This window comes from Poecilia formosa, unplaced genomic scaffold (genome assembly GCF_000485575.1).
Source record: "Poecilia formosa unplaced genomic scaffold, Poecilia_formosa-5.1.2 Scaffold228, whole genome shotgun sequence".
NCBI lineage: Eukaryota > Metazoa > Chordata > Actinopteri > Cyprinodontiformes > Poeciliidae > Poecilia > Poecilia formosa.
The window spans coordinates 760,991-783,462 of NW_006800167.1; the positions used below are offsets into that span (position 1 = coordinate 760,991).

The 22,472-nt window shown below is 36.4% G+C and overlaps 2 protein-coding genes across 8 annotated transcripts; one reads left to right on the forward strand and one right to left on the reverse strand.

Moving 5' to 3' along the window:
- The first annotated feature begins 1,375 nt into the window (after positions 1-1,375).
- On the forward strand, positions 1,376-15,704 carry LOC103149458 (serine/threonine-protein kinase DCLK1-like). 7 transcript variants are annotated; one of them, XM_016679966.1, is made up of 17 exons: positions 1,376-1,477; positions 2,496-2,728; positions 3,111-3,488; positions 3,739-4,085; positions 7,684-7,783; positions 8,386-8,508; positions 8,590-8,684; positions 9,637-9,724; positions 9,800-9,969; positions 10,149-10,268; positions 10,448-10,594; positions 11,281-11,414; positions 11,498-11,575; positions 11,704-11,800; positions 11,905-11,985; positions 12,063-12,176; positions 15,052-15,704. In XM_016679966.1, the coding sequence occupies exons 3-17, from the start codon at positions 3,128-3,130 to the stop codon at positions 15,244-15,246; spliced, it is 2,250 nt and encodes a 749-aa protein (XP_016535452.1). In that variant the 5' UTR covers positions 1,376-1,477; positions 2,496-2,728; positions 3,111-3,127; the 3' UTR covers positions 15,247-15,704. The 7 variants fall into 7 exon arrangements, with proteins under 7 accessions (XP_016535452.1, XP_016535454.1, XP_016535453.1 ...); XM_016679968.1 differs by lacking the exon at positions 2,496-2,728 and having other exon boundaries at positions 1,378-1,477; positions 3,111-3,305; positions 3,381-3,488; XM_016679967.1 differs by lacking the exon at positions 2,496-2,728 and adding an exon at positions 13,447-13,511 and having other exon boundaries at positions 1,378-1,477; positions 15,052-15,195.
- Positions 15,705-17,356: 1,652 nt separating this feature from the next.
- LOC103149461 (neurobeachin-like) lies at positions 17,357-22,146 on the reverse strand. Its single transcript, XM_016679969.1, has 4 exons — positions 22,005-22,146; positions 20,369-20,565; positions 19,903-20,054; positions 17,357-18,570 (listed from the first exon to the last, which is right to left on the reverse strand). The coding sequence occupies exons 1-4, from the start codon at positions 22,129-22,131 to the stop codon at positions 18,480-18,482; spliced, it is 567 nt and encodes a 188-aa protein (XP_016535455.1). The 5' UTR covers positions 22,132-22,146; the 3' UTR covers positions 17,357-18,479.
- Positions 22,147-22,472: the final 326 nt, after the last annotated feature.

Sequence of the window (22,472 nt, forward strand, 5' to 3'; positions counted from 1 at the left end):
ATCTTTTTAAAGTCAGGAGTGAACTAAACCATTGAACTTTATTGTTGCCATTAACTTGAATGTCCCTGACATACACTTGTTCAATCTTTTGGAAACAGCAATTCAAAGCATTTATCATCTAAATGTGATGAAGACTCATTTCAGAAGTTCAAATGGAGCAGTGGGGTAACTCGACTTTGAATATGGATTGGTTGTTGATGCCAGATTGGCTAATATGAGCATTTAAAAAAACTGCTGAGCTATTGGATTTTTGACATACGACCATCTCTTAAGATGGTCAGTCAAGAGGGACTGACTGTAAATGGAGAAGATATCTAGTGAGCAATAGTTGTGTGCTCACTGGATGTTAGTGGCCAGAGGAAAATTTACTTTTTTCTTTTTTTTTGGACACATTTAAAAGGAAAATGTGGTTTAAATGATTACCTGTTCTAACCAAAGTAGAAAGAATACCATATTGGAGCACACAAAGTGGAACAGATGGGCTACAGTAGGTGATGGCTACTTTCAGTAAGATCAAGCACCATGTCACAAAGCTCAAATCATCTCAAACTGGTCTCCTTGTCATGAAAGGGAAGTAAGTGACCTTTACAGTCAGCTGATTTTAAACAGGTTACCTTTAGGTTGGAACAGCAGATTTTCATTATGGATATATAGTTGACTGCCACTCATTTTCAAGAAGGATGTTTCCAACATCTTTTATTTCCTAATCCATGCCAAGAAGAAAAAAAAAGGCAATTCTGAAGGCGATAAGGATTCCAACCAGGTACTAGCAGGTTGTACCTAGAGAAGTGGGTCATTCCCAAGAATCGCCCTCCTCAGTCCCAAAGAAACTACTTGTCTTGTATACAATTATGATTCTTTAAGATTTTTTTTCTAAGTTTCTCTAATGGTGTGAGTACTTTGTGGGTTTATTACACTGTTTAGTAAATTTGATCTCTGCCATTCTGTGCTCTTTATTCAGTGCTTGCTTTGTCATGTTGTGCCAACAGATGGCCAGATGATCACCCGCTGTCATCAAAGGGGGAGTTTTCATGGTTCTTTAACCTTTATTAAACAAACGGGTCATACTTTTGATGCATACNCCCCTTTGCTGTTGTTGGTTAATAACCTTTAGATGTTTCGCCTGATCAGCAATTTGCCGCCTTCAAGATTCCAAGGATTTATCAAGGCTCTTGAATTAAAGCCAAGTCCTAATGTTTGTGTTGGCATAGTTGAGCAAACAATATCACTAATAAAAGTGGAGCTGGATCCAAAATCTTCACCCTTTTGAAAAGGTTAATAAATATATATATTTTTAAAGTCCTAGTTACCCTTGAGAAAATCATTCACCCGGAGATAAGAGAGCCAGCCGTCACGTGCTTTTAACGTGACAAGAATCTGTCTGATGAAGTTAATTAAACACATCACCTACACCTGTGTGAAACAGGTAAAAGTGATTTGTAAATGGACGGTGAGTTTATGACATGCGCTCCAAATGGTAAGGATTTCAGAACTCCTCTTCAAATCTGAAGTATTACAGAGTGCGCTTAGCTTTAAATATTTACCCGAAGAGATGTCTGTCATCAATTCACAGACCCCTTTTAAAAACGAAGTACAAAGTCGTAGCCAAAGCAGATGTTTGTGTAAAATGCCAACCTCATTCTCGGCTATCTTCGTCATTAATTTGACCTATACTTATCTTTGTTTTGTTACATACACAGATTGTCTGCAACTTTGGGAATAAATTGAACAGTTATTTATCATGTTTTTTTTTTTTCATCATTCATATGTTTGAGGAAGATGCATGGAGGAAAGTTGGACAATTTAAAAAAATATATAAATCAATTGAACACACAAAAAATATCAAATCGTATACTTTGAGAATATTTGCAATATATTAATTTGATGAATACGGCCATGAAAATGTTTTGCAGTTATTGAGAACGGTGTTTCCCTTTTCACTCGTGTATAGTACGTGTTGTGACTTAATGATGAAATTTGTTAAATCGAGATAAATTGATTATGAAATTATCAGAGCAACAAAAAAAAAAAAAAAAACGAAAAAGAAAAAAATGCGGGAAAGAGTGGATTTAATGGAAATCAGGTACACTAAACTGATTCCCAGTTTAGTCATTTACCCTAGTGTACCAGTTTAGGTACACTAAACTGTTTAGTGCACCTAAACTGGTACACTAGGGTAAATGACAATACCCTTGAGGGTAAATGACCTGTATTCTGTTACGCTTATGCTTCAACCAGTGTACCCCAAAACGCTTCATGCACAATCATGCACGCATGATTGTGCATGAAGCACATCATGACAGTTTTTCTTCTATGCATCAACTCACAATGTTAAGAAAAACGGAGGAGCGATTGGTATCCCTTTCTACTCATATCTACACAATGTTACTCTGTTTAATCCTCATTTTACTGTATGGCTTACGTGACCGCGCATCCTGCGTTTGCGCGCTCCGTCATAAACGTGCGCGGGCCATGCTGACGGCACGTTCTTGCAGCGGTCTGCTAAATCACCGCAATGGAATAAGAGCAGGGGAGGGTAGAGGACACCGGCTGCCCTGCCTCCAGTCTGCATGTGAGCACACACAACAGAACAGACACAGCGGGACGGCTAAGGACAATCACAGGGCAACAAAGGGACGTATGCTTCCTCCAAGGCATCGCATAAATAAGAATATTTAAGACTTCTGCACAGACCCTTTTTGCCTACCTCTGTATCCTCACCTCCAAGGTAAGGGACTGCAATGGAATTAGATTTTTTTTTATTTATTTATTTTACCATTTATTTTCTATTCGTGTTTAGTTTACTATAATTTTTCTTCTGAAAAATAATTTGGGTAGTTATGTCCATTTAATAATTGTCTAAAATATGTATTTAATTTTACACTGTTTATATTATGAGACACCAGGGAGCATTAGATGGGTGTGACATGCTTCTTTATGTTTACTAGGAACAGTTGCAGCATTAGAGCTTGCACAAATCGGAATGAGAATATAGCCTGTCACAAAACATGGTTCTAATGTGGTGGGTTTTAGTCAGTTTCAGATAAAGGATTTTTATTTTTTTTTTAAAGATTTTCTTTTTTTGTTTGTTTGTTCCTTTTTTATTTTAGGGTGTAATTCAGCAGTCATGGACCTGGAGCATTTTGATGAGCGGGACAAGTCTCAGAGATACACTCGAAGGGGCTCCAGAGGGAATGGTCTCCCTAGTCCAACTCATAGTGCTCACTGCAGCCTTTACAGAACCAGGACACTGCAAGCACTGAGCTTAGAAAAAAAGGCCAAGAAGATTCGTTTCTACCGCAACGGTGACCGCTACTTTAAAGGGATTGTGTATGCCATTTCTCAGGAGAGATTTAGATCACTAGATGCTCTCCTTGCAGATCTCACTAGATCTCTCTCAGATAATGTCAACTTGCCCCAAGGAGTGAGGACCATATATACTGTTGACGGAGTAACCAAGATTACCAACATAGAACAGCTGGTGGAAGGTGAGTTTGTGCCCTTTTGTTGTAACTTTGTTTAAAAATTTTAATTTATATTGAATCATAGGCAAGTTATGTCAGCTATCTTAAGTGCAAACATTATAGTCCAACCAAGTCGGAAAGTGCATGATGTAAACAAAATGGCACGGCCATCTAAGAACATGTGCTCATACTCGGCTCTTTATTCAATCATTGTCACATTTTAGCATTATGTTTCATACTTGTATTTTAGCTTTTCTATTCCAACTTTCTGCAGGAGAAAGCTATGTTTGTGCATCTATAGAGCCTTTCAAGAAACTAGACTATACGAAGAATGTGAATCCCAACTGGGCAGTTGGCGCCAGGACTGCAGCTTCTGTCCGCGATCCTTCTTCCCTTGGCAGCGCCATGGCTGGATCCCCAGAAACCAGGGAGACCAAAGACTTCATAAAGCCCAAACTGGTGACGATTGTCCGCAGTGGAGTCAAACCTCGCAAAGCTGTTCGGGTCTTGCTCAACAGGAAGACGGCACACTCCTTTGATCAAGTCATGAGTGACATCACAGATGCCATCAAGCTGGACTCTGGGGTCGTCAAAAGGCTATATACTGTTGATGGCAAAATGGTAGGTGTTAATTTTCTCTTGTTCTGTAAAACTCAAGTTTTGAGTTTGTTCATTTAGTTATTTTATATACATTTGCAAACTGGGTAAAACAGAGATATCTTTAATGTCACAAAAGCTTAGGAACCCTTTGGCATCAATGGAGTCATTCTTTTTTTTTTTTTTTCTTGTTTCCGAAAAAATATTTTACTTTATGACGGGTTGTGTTTGTACTCAGTTTTAGTGCTCTCCTTGCCTACAGTGGATATTCAAATATTTATGTTGCCATCATCTTCAAGATTGTAAAATGTTACTCAGAAATATGAGTCTGTCATTTCAAGTTGAAGAGGTTGCACATTGACCCTTCCGGTCACTGGAATCAATCGTCTATGAAACTTCAGTTTTGATGATCGACATTAATAGGATTATCAAAAACGTAAATTTCATTAAACTTTATCAATATTGTTATAAGTTCAGCTAGCTATATGTTAGTTCTGGATGTTTTGCATTTAAAGTCGTATAAGAAAGTCCAACAACTAAGTGCTCTGTATTGTAGAGTACTCTTATGCTTTTTTTTTTTTTTTTTTTCCATCTACCTTCTAAAAGATTAATTGCTTGAATGGGAGTAAATGGCCTATGTGCATTAGTTAGTTCCGCTTTTAGTTTTACCAAGGTATGATCTATGGGAAATTGATATTTACAGTACTTGAATGACGTGGGGATAAGCTTGATCCATTCTGATTTTCTAAATGGACCAGTAGTCCAAAGCTCAGTACAGCTTTGGACTACTGCTGTACTGAAGGTTTTCTGGATGTTTTTTTTTTTTTTTTTCCTGTCATCCCTCTTGCAGTTTCTTTCTTACTCAAAGACGGAGCACAGTACGTTAAAAATCACCTGGGAATAATTGCTAAATGTATTACCAGAAATGGGTTTCTAGGTCTCCATCCCATATCCCTACAACAACAGAACACTGTTAGATGGAACCATGCAATCTGATTTCAGATTAGTCTCCTAAATATTGAAGTATTTCCAGAAAAGTACTTTTTGCACAATGGTTATTGACATGTATTTACATTGCTTGATTAGCCAGCCACAGTATACCCAAATACTACTATTGAAAGCTCTTGAAATTATAATATTCCAGGAGGTTGCCTGTTTTTAAGGGAAAGGAATGTGGCAACTAATAAAAAGCTTGATTAAGCATCCCATAAAAATAGTAACTCCTTTAAAATTCACTTCAAAAACTCTGTCCTGTGTGCTTTCTGTTTTAGCTGTAACACTGGGATGAATGGTTTCTTGAAGTGGTTGCTAAGTAACAGTCTCTGCAGCAGAGCAGTGAGCATGTGAGTTAGTGGCAGGATTCATCTGCGTTTTACTTTCTGCCGTTTTGTGCATATGGCAGCATGACTGTGTCTGACGTTAATGTGTTTAGTTTTTGTTTTGCAATGCCATAGAACATACTTGGGGACACATCTTTTTAAAGTCAGGAGTGAACTAAACCATTGAACTTTATTGTTGCCATTAACTTGAATGTCCCTGACATACACTTGTTCAATCTTTTGGAAACAGCAATTCAAAGCATTTATCATCTAAATGTGATGAAGCCTCATTTCAGAAGTTCAAATGGAGCAGTGGGGTAACTCGACTTTGAATATGGATTGGTTGTTGATGCCAGATTGGCTAATATGAGCATTTAAAAAAACTGCTGAGCTATTGGATTTTTGACATACGACCATCTCTTAAGATGGTCAGTCAAGAGGGACTGACTGTAAATGGAGAAGATATCTAGTGAGCAATAGTTGTGTGCTCACTGGATGTTAGTGGCCAGAGGAAAATTTACTTTTTTCTTTTTTTTTGGACACATTTAAAAGGAAAATGTGGTTTAAATGATTACCTGTTCTAACCAAAGTATAAAGAATACCATATTGGAGCACACAAAGTGGAACAGATGGGCTACAGTAGGTGATGGCTACTTTCAGTAAGATCAAGCACCATGTCACAAAGCTCAAATCATCTCAAACTGGTCTCCTTGTCATGAAAGGGAAGTAAGTGACCTTTACAGTCAGCTGATTTTAAACAGGTTACCTTTAGCAGATTTTCATTATGGATATATAGTTGACTGCCACTCATTTTCAAGAAGGATGTTTCCAACATCTTTTATTTCCTAATCCATGCCAAGAAGAAAACAAAAGGCAATTCTGAAGGCGATAAGGATTCCAACCAGGTACTAGCAGGTTGTACCTAGAGAAGTGGGTCATTCCCAAGAATCGCCCTCCTCAGTCCCAAAGAAACTACTTGTCTTGTATACAATTATGATTCTTTAAGATTTTTTTTCTAAGTTTCTCTAATGGTGTGAGTACTTTGTGGGTTTATTACACTGTTTAGTAAATTTGATCTCTGCCATTTTGTGTTCTTTATTCAGTGCTTGCTATGTCATGTTGTGCCAACAGATGGCCAGATGATCACCCGCTGTCATCAAAGGGGGAGTTTTCATGGTTCTTTAACCTTTATTAAACAAACGGGTCATACTTTTGATGCATACTGGATGTTTCTAAAATTCATGAAATATGTGATGGTGAGGAGATTTTAGTTCATGCTTTATAGTTTATTTTTACATGTTGACAGTCTGGCAAGGCCTTAGCATTCCCACACTTTATATGGGTTTTATATTTTTCAAAAGGAATATCTAAGCCAGTGGGGAATGTCTTGTGCATGTCTAGCTATTTAGACAATGAACAACTTAATTTTGTCAAACTCTTATACAGTTTGACTCAAACCATCCTATTTAGGAAAAGTGGAAATGTCTTTTAGCATGAGCTCTTTAAAAATGTTAGTTTTTCCTAAGTGTATCAACTGAAAATCATTTTGTTTTAAAGAGTAAAATGCACAACAGAAAGATGGTAGCATTTCAAAAAGCAGAGCTGATAAAGGTTGTGTGTATGGGTTGCAAACTCAGAATAGTGTCTTTTTTTATGAATAGAAGCATTTATTGGTCATATGTCACCAATATTTTTACAGTCAGACTTGTCAGAAATTAGGGTGCAACAAATTGTACATAATAGACTCTTGTGAAGTGCAGCTAGATTGATTTAGAAACGATGCTAAAAACAGAAAAATCATGCATTTATCTGTTTTATTTTATTTATTTTTTTTAATGGGTGATTGGTGCTCACTGACATTTCAGAATAGAGATACACATTTCAAAGGTCTTCAATCATGAGACATTTTCTTTGCTTTCACCTTCAGAACAATATTGTTTTGACATTATCAGGTATGGATGTCAGAGTTGTTTTTTTTGTTTTGTTTTTTTTACACGATCCCAGGCAATAAAGGGTAATTACACTGCACATTTTAACGCCGTATCACCCAGAGATGGGACCAAATGAGTGTTTTGCTAGTCAAAAGTCTTTCTACTTGAGTCCAAAGGTAGGCTTACAAGTCCTGAGACGAGTGCGACTTGAGTCTTGAAAAAGCCATTTGACCAATTTAAACTGAACAATTAATACTTTTGAAATGTCAAAAGCTAAAATCAGTTGACATAAAAACATTAACCTCTATGGAAAATAGGGTATTTTCTTTGAAGAGTAGTTTTTAAGAATCCTGTTTTAAATCTCTTTGACAGATCACATGTCTTCAGGACTTTTTTGCAGAAGATGACATTTTTATTGCTTGTGGTCCTGAAAAGTTTCGCTATCAAGATGATTTCAATTTGGATGAAAATGGTAAGTAGTACGTCTATAAGGATTTGAGTGGGCTAAATGTGATATTGACTTTCAGTTCATAAACATGTTTAAGTATCTTTGTTTGTGTCCTATATAAATGCTTGGCAAGCTAAAAATTTTTTTCTCCCCATTTCCCAGATAATTCTTTAATGCGTCTTTTATTTAGCATTGTAATATTGTGTTCCCTCTTCTCACATCAAATCATCTTGCACTAACTTGTGTCTAACTGTTTTTCACTGCACTGTAGATTGTTTTATACTAAGTTATGTTGTGGGAAAGTATGTTAACCTTTGCACAGTATATTTGCTGCTTAAACACAGCTCAGAGGTAATTTAATCTGGTCTGAGGAGATTTGCTGGAAATATGCCAACCTCTGAATGCAGATGATATTTTCACTGACTGATCTAGTTCTATACTTGGAATGAGGTGTGTGTGTCTGCAGGCAATACTTCTTCCCCTCCATTTTTGACCTAGTTTTGTCCAGAATCTTTTTTTCCAGATTCCACTTCATGTCTCAGAATGATTGCTTATTCTAAATAGAATCTTAATCACCTTGAATGGTAAAACACATTTCATGCTTTGAATGTATTTTTCCTCACCAGAATGCAGGGTGACAAAGTCGTCGTCATATGGCCGACTCCCCACAGTTCATGGTCGTTCCTTGCCGAGAACTGGTGGAATGTCTCGCAGAAGCAAGTCTCCCTCACCTGCCGGATCAGGTAAATGTGTGTTTATAAGTTTAATAATTAAAACTTGAACTTCCCATGTTTTGGTTCCTTATCAGTCTTTTTTTGCCGTCTTAACAGCAAATGGCACTGCGGGCAGTACGCTTTCTACACCTCGTTCTGGAAAATCTCCAAGTCCCATTTTAACCAGTCCTGCTAGCCTCCGAAGACGACAGGTAATAACAGCCAAAGTTTGTAGAATGGAGAACTACTTATGTGCTGTCGTTGAATATTTACTTTTTTTTCTTGTCTTGAGCTTATCTTGTGCCCATAGTCAAATGATTTCTAAACCTTTTGTCTATGCCATATGTCATGCTTTGAAAGGGCTCTTTTGTCTTAGATTATCAGGTTTCTGTTGTACTATAATGATACTGTTGCACTTTGCTGTTTTCTTTGTTACATGTACGATGGCATAGAAACTGCATCCAGAGATGCTTATTTGTCTGAAATGGGCATTTCATAGTTACTGTTTATTGTATTTTCATCTGTGCGGATCAACATTCATTTGCTTTAGGCACTAAAATATTTGGGATAATATATTACAGCAGTAAGGTTTTGTGTAGACCCTGGAATGTTTTAAAATGTTGTGAATTAAGACGGTGAATATTAGGGGGATGTAATTAAACAAAAATGTTTATTTATGGACGTTTAAAGAATTTGGGGCCTTTTTTTTGTTGTTCCCTTGCAGGTTTTGATTGGCCTTTTCTTAAATTTTCTTACTTTTTTTTTTTTTTTTTTTGTTGTTGTTGTTTTGCAAGAATCACATATACCTGCAGATTTGCAACATTGTTCAAATTACAACCATAATGCAAAGGGATGCCAGGGTGTAATTAATAACAGACATAATTTTTCATGCTCTGTGAATTTGTGTGCAACTTAATTTGTATATAATGTAAATTCTCTAAATTACAATTTCATTTATAGTATTGTAGTTAAATATTTTCCTGAAATTGTCCTCTATTGCTTATTGGGGTCTCGTGTATCAGTTCTGCATCACGTTTTTGTCTTTTCTGTGTTTGGACTCGATGTAATTTGAGTTTTTGAAGCTTTTCTTCCTAAAGCCTTTAGAAAGTGTTGCCATTATTTTTTATGATGTGATCATTTGGGGATCCCCCCTCCTGTTTTTAGGGATCCCAGTACAGTGGCTCTTCACTCTCGTTAGCCTCTACCAAGGTATGCAGCTCCATGGATGAAGGAGATGGTCCCAACAGTGAAGGTGGGGTAGTGACATAAAAAAAACTACACATTATTCCATATGTTTCAGAAATTATAGATATGTTTTCTCACTCAGTTGAGCCAGTGGAAGAATGTTCCCCAGTTCCTACCTCCATAGCAGACAGATACAAAGTTGGAAGGATTTTAGGGGATGGAAACTTTGCTGTGGTTCGTGAATGTGTAGAAAGATCAACTGGAAGAGAGTACGCTTTAAAAATAATCAGCAAAGACAAATGTAAGGGAAAGGTAGGCATTTTTCTTTCTCTAGAATCACATCAAATCACAAAATTCGTGCTAATTTGTCGTTCTTTAGTATTTTACTTTGTGTGTGTTTGGGGCACAGGGATTAAACATCTTTGTGAAACTGATGTTTTAAATGCTGAATTATTCTTAAGTTATGTGCTTTCCTTTTCTGCATCATTCAGGAACACATGATACAGAGTGAAGTGTCCATCCTGAGGCGTGTGAAACATCCAAACATTGTCCTCTTAATCGAGGAAATGGACACCCGCAGAGATCTCTATCTTGTAATGGAGCTGGTGAAGGTACTTTGCATTTCTAAGTTAAATAGATTATAGGTGAATACATCAGTAAATGTAGGTTCAAAGCTACTTTCCTGAAAGGTTGTATTGATACATGTTATGTTTAGAATATGATTAATCACTTTCAGGAAGTTTACATAATCATGTAGTAATTATTTGCATTTTAAAAACTTTTTATCCAGGGAGGAGATCTCTTTGATGCCATTACCTCCTCCAGCAGATACACAGAGCGAGATGCCAGTTGTATGCTGTTCAACTTGGCAAGCGCCATCAAGTACCTCCACAATCTCAATATTGTGCACAGAGACATAAAACCAGAAAATCTCTTGGTAAGTGGTACTTAATAAAGCCTGTCTTAATGCACATCCTGAGGAATAAGCATTTATAAAAACCTTATCCTGCTTTGAGAATGTGTCACTGACTGTCTGCTGGGCAGCTGTCAAGTCAGCTTTATTCCACATGGATGTGTCATCTATAATGTAAAAAATTGTGGATTAAAAATCTTTTTAAATCGTTATGCAATAATGTTTTCAAAGAAAGAAATCTGGGGTTTTAATTTTAAAAAATACACCTGAAATAGACCTAATTTTGGTAAATGTATCTTTGTTTTAATTTTTTGGATTGAATTGCTGGATTACCTTTTTCTCATCCAAGCCTAAAATAAGTTTTTGTTTTTTTTTCTATGCTGAAAATTGTTTAGCTCAATATCTCTAAACCAACAAGTTTGTTTTTTTCCCCTTGATTTAACACTGTAAAAACCTCCAGTTATTTGGAGATGTAATGCATGAAGCTTACAGTTTAACCTCAGATAATGTTTCTGTCAAAAATAATCTTTAAGATTCGCTTTAACGTTTCAGCGCAGCTTATCTGTATATTCTCACAACTGGTATACAGCTTTTATTGGCAATGCAAAATTAAGTATAAATATTAAACGTGCTTAGAAGCAATATTTTTTGTTTTCAGTCTCACCAAGTAGGGGCTTTGCTCATCATTTTTGCCCATTCTTGTCACACAGGTGTACGAACATCTAGATGGTAGTAAATCTCTGAAACTGGGAGACTTTGGCTTGGCTACTGTTGTCAATGGTCCTCTTTATGCTGTTTGTGGAACGCCAACTTATGTAGCACCAGAGATTGTTGCTGAAACGGGGTAAGGTCGAATGTGGTTTGTGGGGCCAAAACAACTGTAATGTATGTTTTTCTTCAACCTGATGTTTCATTTTGTAACTTCAGATACGGCCTCAAGGTTGATATATGGGCAGCGGGCGTCATCACTTACATACTGGTCTGTGGCTTTCCTCCTTTCCGTGGGTATGTGCTTTTTATTATTATTATTACATCAAGTAAAAATAATCACTAATTGATGTATGCTTTTGCAGTTGTGAAATGTTTTTTTCTCCCCTTTTTTTTTTTTTAAACTGTGCATTTTGTTTTTGCAGCAGTGGTGAAGACCAGGAGGCCCTCTTTGAAGAGATTCTAAAAGGTCATCTTGAATTTCCAGCACCATACTGGGACAATGTATCTGAATCTGCCAAGGTTGCCTGGAAGTTGACTTTTACCATGAATATGCTTCACAATCTGTCAGACCAGATTTTCTCATTATGTTCCAAGATATTTATGGGTAACACATTTATCTCTAGGCTCTGATCACTGGCATGCTGCAGGTAGTTGTGGATCAAAGATACACAGCTGTACAAGTGCTGGATAATCCCTGGGTCAATGTAAGTTCAGTAAATCACTGCAAACATGTATTACCGAAACTCAAGCTAAGTTGCTAAGCAATGTCTGTATTTTTCAGGGTGACAGTCTGTCAGAAAAGGGGCACCAGCTTGCTGTGGCTGGAAAAATCAAGAAGCATTTTAATTATGGACCCAAGCTCAACGGCACTGCAGCAGGAGTGTCAATAATTACAGTAAGAACTAATTAGAAACTCAATGCAAAGTTTGCTTGTAATTTTTTTTTCCTCAGTGAATGCGTTTTTTTTTGTTTTGTTTTGTTTAGTTTTTTTTTGCTGATTTTGATTTTTCTTTTTTGCTGCCTTGCTTTGCATGCTTTATCATTCAAAAAGGAAACCATTAGGATTCAACGTAGTCCGAAAGTAGGCCTCACGGTGCAATTAAATTTTTAGCAGAATCTTATTTATTTTTTGATAAAACAAATTTCTCATATCACCGATTACAGATATTGCCTTTAGGGGATCACTGCTTGTAGTTGAAAAGACTTGACTTTTTTAATACTGCATATAAATAAAAACATAGAAATTCCCATTTTCACTTGGATTGGATTTCTTATAATTATAACATTTACATTTTGCATTATCAAAGTGATTTTTTTAGTTGAAAATGAAGTAGTAAACATCGCAAACAGCTTTTGGCTAAATATTTTGTTAATAAATTCCATAAAAAAAATAAAATTTCCCCCCTATTTCAATGTAATCTTAAAATGTATAATCCACCCTACAAGTTCATAGAAAATATTATTCTTGTTTAAACATAAAGGACTTCACTTAAAACGTTGCTCTATCTACTCTTGATACTTCCTCCCCGTCCCCCCATCTGTGAAAGCCTTGATATTAAATGCCTCTGAAATGTAAACTTACTGACAACCCAAAGTGTGTGTGGTATATTTTTCTTTTTGGATTGCGGCTCTTCTTCTGACTATATATTGTTCTTAGCTCCATGTGCTTTAAATTTGAATTAAAGAATCAGTTGAATATTATGGCATTTCTACTCTGCAGCTACTTCGTTTCCCTCTACCACAGCAGCTCCACTAGATCCTAGTCATGCTACCATGTGTTTTTCTTTTTCTTTTTTGCCTCATGCTGCCATCCTGTCTAGCTGGACTGTCGGCACTGTTGCTTCAACATCCTGCACATAAATTATGCTTATAGTCATTAGGTGTACAAGATGTTACTTTATAGGAAACTACTGAATTTTTCAACTGCTTATTTATTGATGGAAGAGATGCTGAATGGTATTTTTTTCTTATGTAGTGAACAATTTGTGAGTTTTCATGTGAAGTTGTAAAATAAAGAAAAAATAGATTACTTGTAATTCTTTTGCCAGTGAAGTAGTAACTTTAATAGGAAACTAAAGTTGGACACCTTACTGACAATTTGGCCAGCGATGCTTTGAGTTCAAGGTGATCCACTGAGTTCATCTCCCTCTGCTTTACTGGACCAGGACTTAACCATCCAGAAGTCAGGGTCTTTGGATCACAACCAGAATCCAGGATTGTGTTGGATAAGGTATGACACAGCAAAGTGCTAAAGTGCAGTGAGTGCTTCCATGGCAAAGTGCTGGCAGTCTCCATTTCCCATTCCCCATGGATTTGACCCACGCCCATCATCTTAATCATTTTCATACCTCATCAGTTTACCTCATCTCATTTGGGCTGTTTGGGCTGCAGCTGTTCTTCTTCATGACACAGTTTACTGTGATATTTTCTCACATTACACTAAGTTACCTTTACAATAGAAACTGAATTTAATGATTCAGAAAACCTTCTGAGGTGATTTAAATTCTGTTTGCAAGAAGCGCTGTCAAGTGTCACAAAAACTGTATTTCCCCCTTATATCTTGTGTTTTTACATTTTTTGTCACGCTTAAATTCTTTAGATCATCAAACTATTTTTATGGCATACTTGAAAAGCAGTTTTGAAAGTAATTACTCCATAAACCTGAGTGGTTGGGTTTTTGTCACACTACATAACCCAACTTTCTAAGCCAAACATTCTGCTTAAGGATTTCTATTGGAGTGGAATTTCTGTTTTTAATATTTTCTACAATATGTCCAGAAGCAGCAAAGTGGCTCCTGGATTGTCTACCCTCTGTGAGTAACTTCACAGAATGAAGAATAAACTTTAACATGAACCTACAGTTTATTAAATGAGACCTCTTGTTTAACACATTTTATTGTATTGCTATGTTTAACTGCTGAAGCATTTGTGCCATTTGGAGATCAAATAAATGTATAATAAACTCTATACATTGTAACTGGAAGCATTTTATCCTGTTCTAACATTTCTAAATGTTTTATGGGATGAGGGGGATTAACAAAGTGTCTACTTAAACTTTGCTAATTGATTTGTTTTATTATTAGATCAGCTGTTATGATCACTTACTTGGTACTTATTTTATGTATTAATTTATTGGATACCTTTTACTTGGAGTCTGAATATGTGGTAGTTTTACTCTGGACTACAATTTGTAGGTAATCTACCTGCCTCTAGCAAATGACTTTGCTTCTCTTTCCAGCCTGATGGATATCAAGGATTTCCTCCATGTCTTGCATTTCTTTAGGTTGGGGAATTGTCTTTTTTTGGATAATTTAGCCCATTTTGTGTTGTCACTGGTTCAAATTAAGTGATTTTTTTTTATTTACATGTCTGCAGTGATCAGGCATTGGTGTGGCTAGTGAAATAAAATCAAAGTGCTATAATTTTGCAGATCATGTTTCAGCAAGAGGGTAAATTGATTCACAGAAGGCTACTTTAGTTTGGATATGTTTTTTTTTTCCCCTCATACTGAATATCATTTGAAAACTGCTTTATGCATTCAGATTATCTTTGCCTTTTTAAAGTTTGATCTGAAACATTTAAGTTTTATAAAATGGCAAACAAGACATTTGTAGCTCCATAGAGGGTGCAAACATTTTTAACATTGTGCCTGATTAGCTAAGCACCTTTTGTTCTCTATCAATTTGTCACAATTTATTTTGTTTTACTTTTAACTTACCTCTGTGATTTGAGAAGAACCTGATATATACTACTGTTTCACCCCCTCTTAGACCACGCCACTTGATAAAGAGAAGCAAGTTTTCCGAGGAAGACGCCACCAGGATGTAAAGCTTTCTACCCAACTGTTGCCCAGCAGTGGTGCCACCACCACCTCAGAGATGGCCAACCCTGTCATCTCCCCAGAGTTGGAAGAATTGTCTCCAAGTTCAGCTGACACTGTTCTTTCACCCACTTCTCCCTTCTAATAGGTGTCCAGAATCACACCAGGTTCCTATTTGGAAAAAGTTTGGAGAGATAATGGGTCTCTGGTCCTTAAATGTACCCATTTTCTGGTCACTTTCTCAATTTAAGATGCATTTGTAAAATTGAAGGACAGCCCAATAAAATGAACACAGCTAGACAGCATGCAAAAAATGTAAAAGTTTGTCTAATTTGGCCTATTTATTCAGACAGTAGCCTTCTCTCATTTTTTTTTTTTTTTCATTTTTGCTTTAAAAACTGGGACTAGCAGGGGCACTGCAATCATTTCACCATTGATGTAGTTCTCTTAAATTTTAGTTTGGGTTGTAGTTGTACTTATCCAAATGGTAATGCATGAGTACAAAGATGAGCAAAATCCACATCTGTGTATATGATCAGTTTGCTCAGTGAGTAAGTACACCATAATGGAGTAGAGCTGGTATTATAGTTCAACTATAAGGGGGGGAGGGGGAAGATGGCGATTAAAAAAAAATTCAAATTAGCTGATTGGAGTCTTGTGGAAATATTTTTTTAAGCCACAAATACAGCTTCAATTTGTTCTTGAAAGGTAGCATCTGAGGTAGTTCACTAGGGCCCCCTCATGGTTACAACATAGTACTGCCTAAATTTTCACAAGAACAAGTTTATTGAATTCTTGCATTTAAACCCATGTTTGATACGTTTCATACATATTACTTTCAAAAATTTCAATTCAAATATCACATTATTAGCTTAATATCTTGCAGCGTTACATTTCTTGAAAGCATGGTGCTTTGGGATCTAAAGATGTGACTCATAATTCCTAAACACATTTGACAAATGCTGCTCATTAAATCATTCTGAACTGTAAAAAGACACCTAGTACTTCTATTAACTTGTCTCACAAAGGAAATTAGTTTTAATAAACTAGTTCTTGTAATGGTGGTGGTGCAGATGAATCTCAGTGGAGCACAGTATGTTGAAAATTGCACCTTTGTCAAGGCATTGCCTTGGCACACCTGGACTCAAGTGCAATTAGGTGCACAAAGCGCACAATACTAAATGTCCATTTTGAATGCCAAAACAAATGTATTTCTAACAGACAACTGACACGCCTCCCTATCGGAGTTAAATGGTGCAACATGAGTTACTTTTCACACTTAAGTGAATTGAACAGTGCTTCCACTAATAGTCATTTTAATGTGATTTATGCAAGTACTTTTTTTAAGACCTGTATGTTTTCTCATTACGTGATTAATTTTGCTCAGACAAAAGTTTTGAATGTTTGTCTTCCAGGCTCTTTCCTGCATGTGATAAAGTGCATACTATGGAACTATTCTGCTCTTTTGCTGTAAAACAAAAATGAACAAATTCCTGCAATTGTTGTTCTATATGAATAGTTTGCATTATAGTGTCTGTCCATGGTAATTGATAAAATTAAAACACATTTGTTGACATTAATGTAATGTCACCAAAGGACTTTTTTGGGGGAAGTACCAAACAGCACAAAGAAATCAAGTTGGTGAAGAAACGTTTTTATTAATGGTGAATAGGTTTTCCTCGTGTGAAAATATTTAGGTGCCTCATGACTTGCCACCTGAAAAGTATTACTGTATTAAACAAAGCAACAACAAAAAACTTTGTTCTGAAAAAAAACAAAAACCTGAAGAAAAACATTTTTAAACTGCTGATCATGTTCAAACAGCAGATGGCAGCATAACCAAACACTATTCCAGAAAAATCCACCCTTTGTATTTCAGATTTACAATTTACATTTATTTAAAGAAACACTACATAAGTTCACTCAGGTCCATATTTTTTTTTTAATGCAGTTACAATCTCCAAATATGTTGCATTTAAATTAAAACATATGAAAATGACACTGCACAACTGGAATATTAAAACACTGCATGAATATTAAAACGCTACATGGAATTTGACTGCCGTATAAGTGAAAAACAGATTGTTTTTTGAAATGAGTTTTATGTGAACACATGGTAAACCCAGTGCCGCCTTAATATCTTAGCATGCAAAATTATAGCTTTAGGTAGATTGGTTTTATGTTAAGACCTGTGCTTAGAAACAAACCAAAAGTTATTACTTTGCATATTTTTGTTCATACAGATCGACAGATAATGAGCAGAGTAATGCTTTAATAGCTTTAATCAATATACTAAAATAGAGCACTTTATCTGCATCAATAACTAATGTCAAGTAACAGAAAACCTTCCTTAAATCTATTCTGAAACAAAATATTGCTTATGAGAGTACAGATTGACGGTAAGTGCAGTTTATGAATTAACATGATAAAAACATTTGTGCAAAAGAATAAAAAATACAAAGGTTTTAAATAACAGAACTGATGTCTAATGCACCATTAATAACATGGTCATTAAAATGACATTTTCAAAATGTCAGTTTTGCTACAAACGGAAATCAAAAGATACCATCTAACAAATTTAGCATTTCATTTTTTGAGTCATCTTTTGAACAAAAAATGTAAACTAATAGTCCTACTTAAAAACAAAACAAAACAAAAAAACAAAAAGAAAGGCAATGTCACATTTAAATGTTGCTGGCATATTAAAAACATTTATCACAAAGGACACAAAGATTACATTAAAACTCACTTTTCCATATTAACGAACAACAAATATATGAACATTTAGTCTTTTCACAAACATACAAATTAACCTCTGTTTAGGTGCACACAGCAACTTTACCCATGTTACTAACAAATGTTTAAGGTGATGACTACAATAACTCATGGCTTGCACAATGGCACCTCTCATTTCATTGGCTTGTCCCACAGCATTTAGATATTAAACCTTTACCGCTAACAAAAATCTTATGCCACCAGCATTTAGATCTTTCTCTTTACACTTTTCCCAAATATCTGTCAAATGTGTGAACAGCTGATATGTTGCTTTACTTTTTTCCAGTTTAAAAGGGAAACATTTAGAATTTAACATCTGTGCATACATCACCTCAGTTTCTCCATAATCACAACAGTCCCACTTGTCTCAGTTCGAGACGACAGCTGGTGTTAAGGTACAATAATAAAACAATGTGTCCAGATTGTACAGCAGCAGATAAATCAGAATGTGGTTGCCTCTGAGGTCAGATGAACATAAAAATATTTGATGTTCTCCTGCTGATTGATCCCTTCTTTGCTATTTGGATCCTCTTCTGCTCATCACAGTCACAGGTTAGCAGGTTTTGTTTTTTCTTAACCTTTATGTTGGAAGTTTTCATCTGGTCAGTACCTGTTTTGATGCTCATAGTGCCATCTGTTGAAATCTATGTTGAATGCCACAATGCTGCCAGATGCCATGCCAGTGATCAAAGTCCTAAAGGGTAGCAGAAGGGAATAAATATACTTTAAAACATGTAATGTAGAGCATATGGAGAAACATGCAGAGTAAAACTACTGGGTTACAGCTAGTTGTTCAATGTCTTTCTGCAACCTCTGTGTCCATGTCTGGCTGGAATGTACTGAAGCTGCTGATTTATCAGTTTAGCCTCTTACTGCTTCACCCCAAGGCTCTGAACGTTGAGGCATTGTGAATAGTCGCTGCAGAATGGTTCTTTGTAACTCATGTTATAAACCCCACTTTACTTTTGCATTTACTTGCAGTGAACTCGTGAAGGCAAAGTTGTGGAACTAAGTAAAGCAGCAGCTCCTTAAAAGAAATAAAAGGTAAAACATCCTATTTTAGAGCCGAAAAGCATGAATCAAATCTACCGTTCCAAATTGTTCTAAAACTCGCTTTTCAGACACAAAAAGACACAAAAATTGACATCTGCTACCATATAGTATTAAAATTATGTGCAGAATATCTTAAAGATGCTTGGTATATTATTGGCAACAGAAAAAGAGGTTATGAGCACTTTACTCCTCTACACATGACACATCAACACACCAAGTGAATTGGGTAAAGAGGGCAGATATTTCTTTACTGAACTATTTGATGAATTAGAGACTGGATTCCAAACAGTCACATGTTAATACTCAGAATTTAGGCATTTGAACCAAATGCTAGAGAATGTTCAAACTTTTATCAAGGAACCTGTTGTTGCAAATGGAACCATAGGGGAAACAAGGGAAACGTTGTGTCCTCAGTAAAAGAGCAGAATTTCTAAACTAATTTCCAACTATTTACAAGTTTTGACACTATTGCCCCCTTTTGGACATGAGGAAAAATGACATTTCTGAGAAATTTGGCCCACAGTTGCATGGACCTGAGTCCAGCATAAAGCTTCTGCTTTATATGCATTATTCTTTGCACTCCCAGTTAGACAGGATTTGCTCTCAACTTTTCCCTGTTCTATTGTTTTCTTAAATTAAAAAGATTTCTTCATTAGTTTGATCATTTTGATGCGAGAGAAGTCAGTAATTTGCACAAAAAACTAGGAAAGTTTTTCAGTTTATAAAAGATGGAGCATCTTAATGAAACCTAGAACAAATCTAGGCTTCCTGTTGGATACGGTTGACATTTTTTTCTATTTCTCTAGCTTTGAATACCAACGGCTATCATCGTCTCTGTAGAGAGAAGTATCAAAACATTCCTCATGGGTCATATGACATGTTTGATAGTAGGATTTAAATCTGTTTTAAAAGAAACTAAAACAAAAGTCATCCTCTGAGGTAAAATACCATCATGAAACTGCCCAAACCTAACCTTTGATCATGTGATAGATCCACGGCTCGGATGCCTGCATCACAGCCGGGGTAGATGTAGAGTTGTCTAAAGTCACAAGCTTGCCACACTTCCACCACACCGTTGTCTCCACCTGTCACAAGGTTGTGTCCATCACTGCTCAGGAGAATTGCCTTAAGGAGGGATACAGAGAAATTAAACACACCACCTTAGGCTTATCAAAAATTGTGGTTTTACTGCAGAATGTAAAATATGCAGCTAAATAGTTTTGTTCTTTATAAATTTAATCCCTAAAGTTGAATAAAGAATGTACACAATGAGAATAACAAAGAGGTCATGTGTTTAGTTTTCTTTTTTCCCTTAGTCATTGTGAAAATGTATGAAGGAAGAAAACATGATTGCATAATCCTATTTGCCCCAGATATGAATTGCTTTGTATGTATGTAAGGACATTTTCATTGAGTATGCTAATGTCAACTTTCTTTACCCTGGTGGAATCATTGACCTCCATCTGTGCCAGCAGTTTTCCATTTATGCTGAAGTTGCAGAAGCGGCCTCTCTCGTAATAGATGATGCAGTGACCCTCACTGGACACTGAGATGAGCCGTGGGCACTGATAGTTGTCTGGCCCCTCTAGGGCCCGTAGAAGGTCCCCGGTTATGGTGTGGACCAGACAAGGACCCTCTGTCAAACCCAAACACAGTGTGAGGTACCTGTACATGTTTTAACAAAAAGAGCTGGACATATTTCTCATTGTTTTCAACCGGTCAGGCTGTGAATGCAAATATTAGTATACTTATGTTTATTGCACATTTCAGCAACAGCCAGTGTTATACAAGATAAAAACAAATATAATTATGAAACAAAGCAACAAACATTACATTTTGTCCAATGCCACCATCAAAATTATTATATTTAATAATTATCAAATATATTAATCAGTTATTAATCAAAGGCAACTCTGAACAGGTCAGGTGTAAGTCTTATTTTAAGGGAACTCAGTGTTTTGGCTGTTTTACAGTTTTCTGGAAGTTTGTTCCAGATTTGTGGTGCATAGAAGCTGAATACTGCTCCATGTTTGGTTCTGGTTCTGGGAATGCAGAGTAAACTAGACCCAGAAGACCCGAGTCTTCTGGAAGGTTGATACAACAATGTGTTTTATTTTTATTTTGGTTTTAGGTTGTATTAATATTAATTGCCCCCTGAGGGACAGATAAAAATAAACTAGCCTTTAAGGCTAAAACTGGCATATAATGTGACGTAAATTGTCCTTTTTTAAGTAAACAACAACTCTTGATTGTTCCTCTGTATGTCCAAAGATAATAACTTAAGTTTTTTTTCTGTTCAGCTGTAGATGGGCATGACACATCCACACATTGATTTGTCCCAAGCATTTCTTCAGTGCTTGGATGGGCTCATAGTTATTTGGTGACATTGTAAAGTAAAGCTGTGGATCATCTGGATAATTATGGTAACTAATCTTATTACAATTTATAACCTGAGCAAACAGGACTATATAGATATTAAACAGGAGGGATCCCTGGATTGACTCTTGGGGTACTATGTATTTAATTACTGTCCACTCTGATGAGAAGTTACCTAAGAAATCCTTGTTCTTTATGCAAGTCAAGTACTGGTCCAGATAGTCTCATCCAAATCTCCAGCTGCTTATGTCATGGTCAGCCATGTCAAATATTGTGCTGAGGGCCAACAAAACCAGCACTGTGGTTTTTCCACAGTCTGTATTTAGGTGGATGTCATAGAACACTTTGACGAGGGCAGTCTCAATACTGTGGTAAGCTGGAAAACCGGACTGAACGACGTCAAAGCAGTTGGCTGAGAGAAGGAAGCTGTTTAACCGTTGAGACACTGTCAAAAGTTGGCCTGTAATTCTGCAATAGCAACTTGTCCAGACTGTTTTTTATCAGTGATTTGCCAACTGCTGTTTTTAATGCCCAGTGGAAAACACCTGATAACAGGGATGAGTTTATTGTTGTAATAAATGTACTGTTTGTACAGTTTGCTTGTGAATTAGTTTTGCTTTAGAGCCACATTTAACACATTTCTGGTCCTCCACTTTTCCATGATGACAGCTACACGGATAGACAAAGAAGAACACTGACCTTTTGCTCCACTGATGACGAGGCCCAGCTCTGCGCAGACTGACACACACACAACTTCCTGGTCATGACCAGTCAGAACTGCTCGTGGTGCTGGGTAGTCGCCTAAAGGACGAGACATGTGGACCATCAATTAACTAATTAACAGGCTCAGTTTAACAAATGTTCTGTTCGGTTTATTAAATAATACAGTTCTGTGAAACTAGTTTTATAGATTTAATCTAACATTTCTTAGCCAATAAGTATAAATAAAAGCACAGGGACTGTGACATACATCTGCTGGAAGGAAAGTCCTATGAATTGTTATGCAAATGCAGAGATGGCTTGATTCACTCCCATGCGCCTCCTGATTGATGATTGCAGGGGCAGAGGTTACTGAGGGGTGATTCATGGCACCTGGAGCCACTGACCTGGTGATCTTGCTACATAGGAAAGTAATCTGTCTAAAAATAACCTGATCACAAATTAATT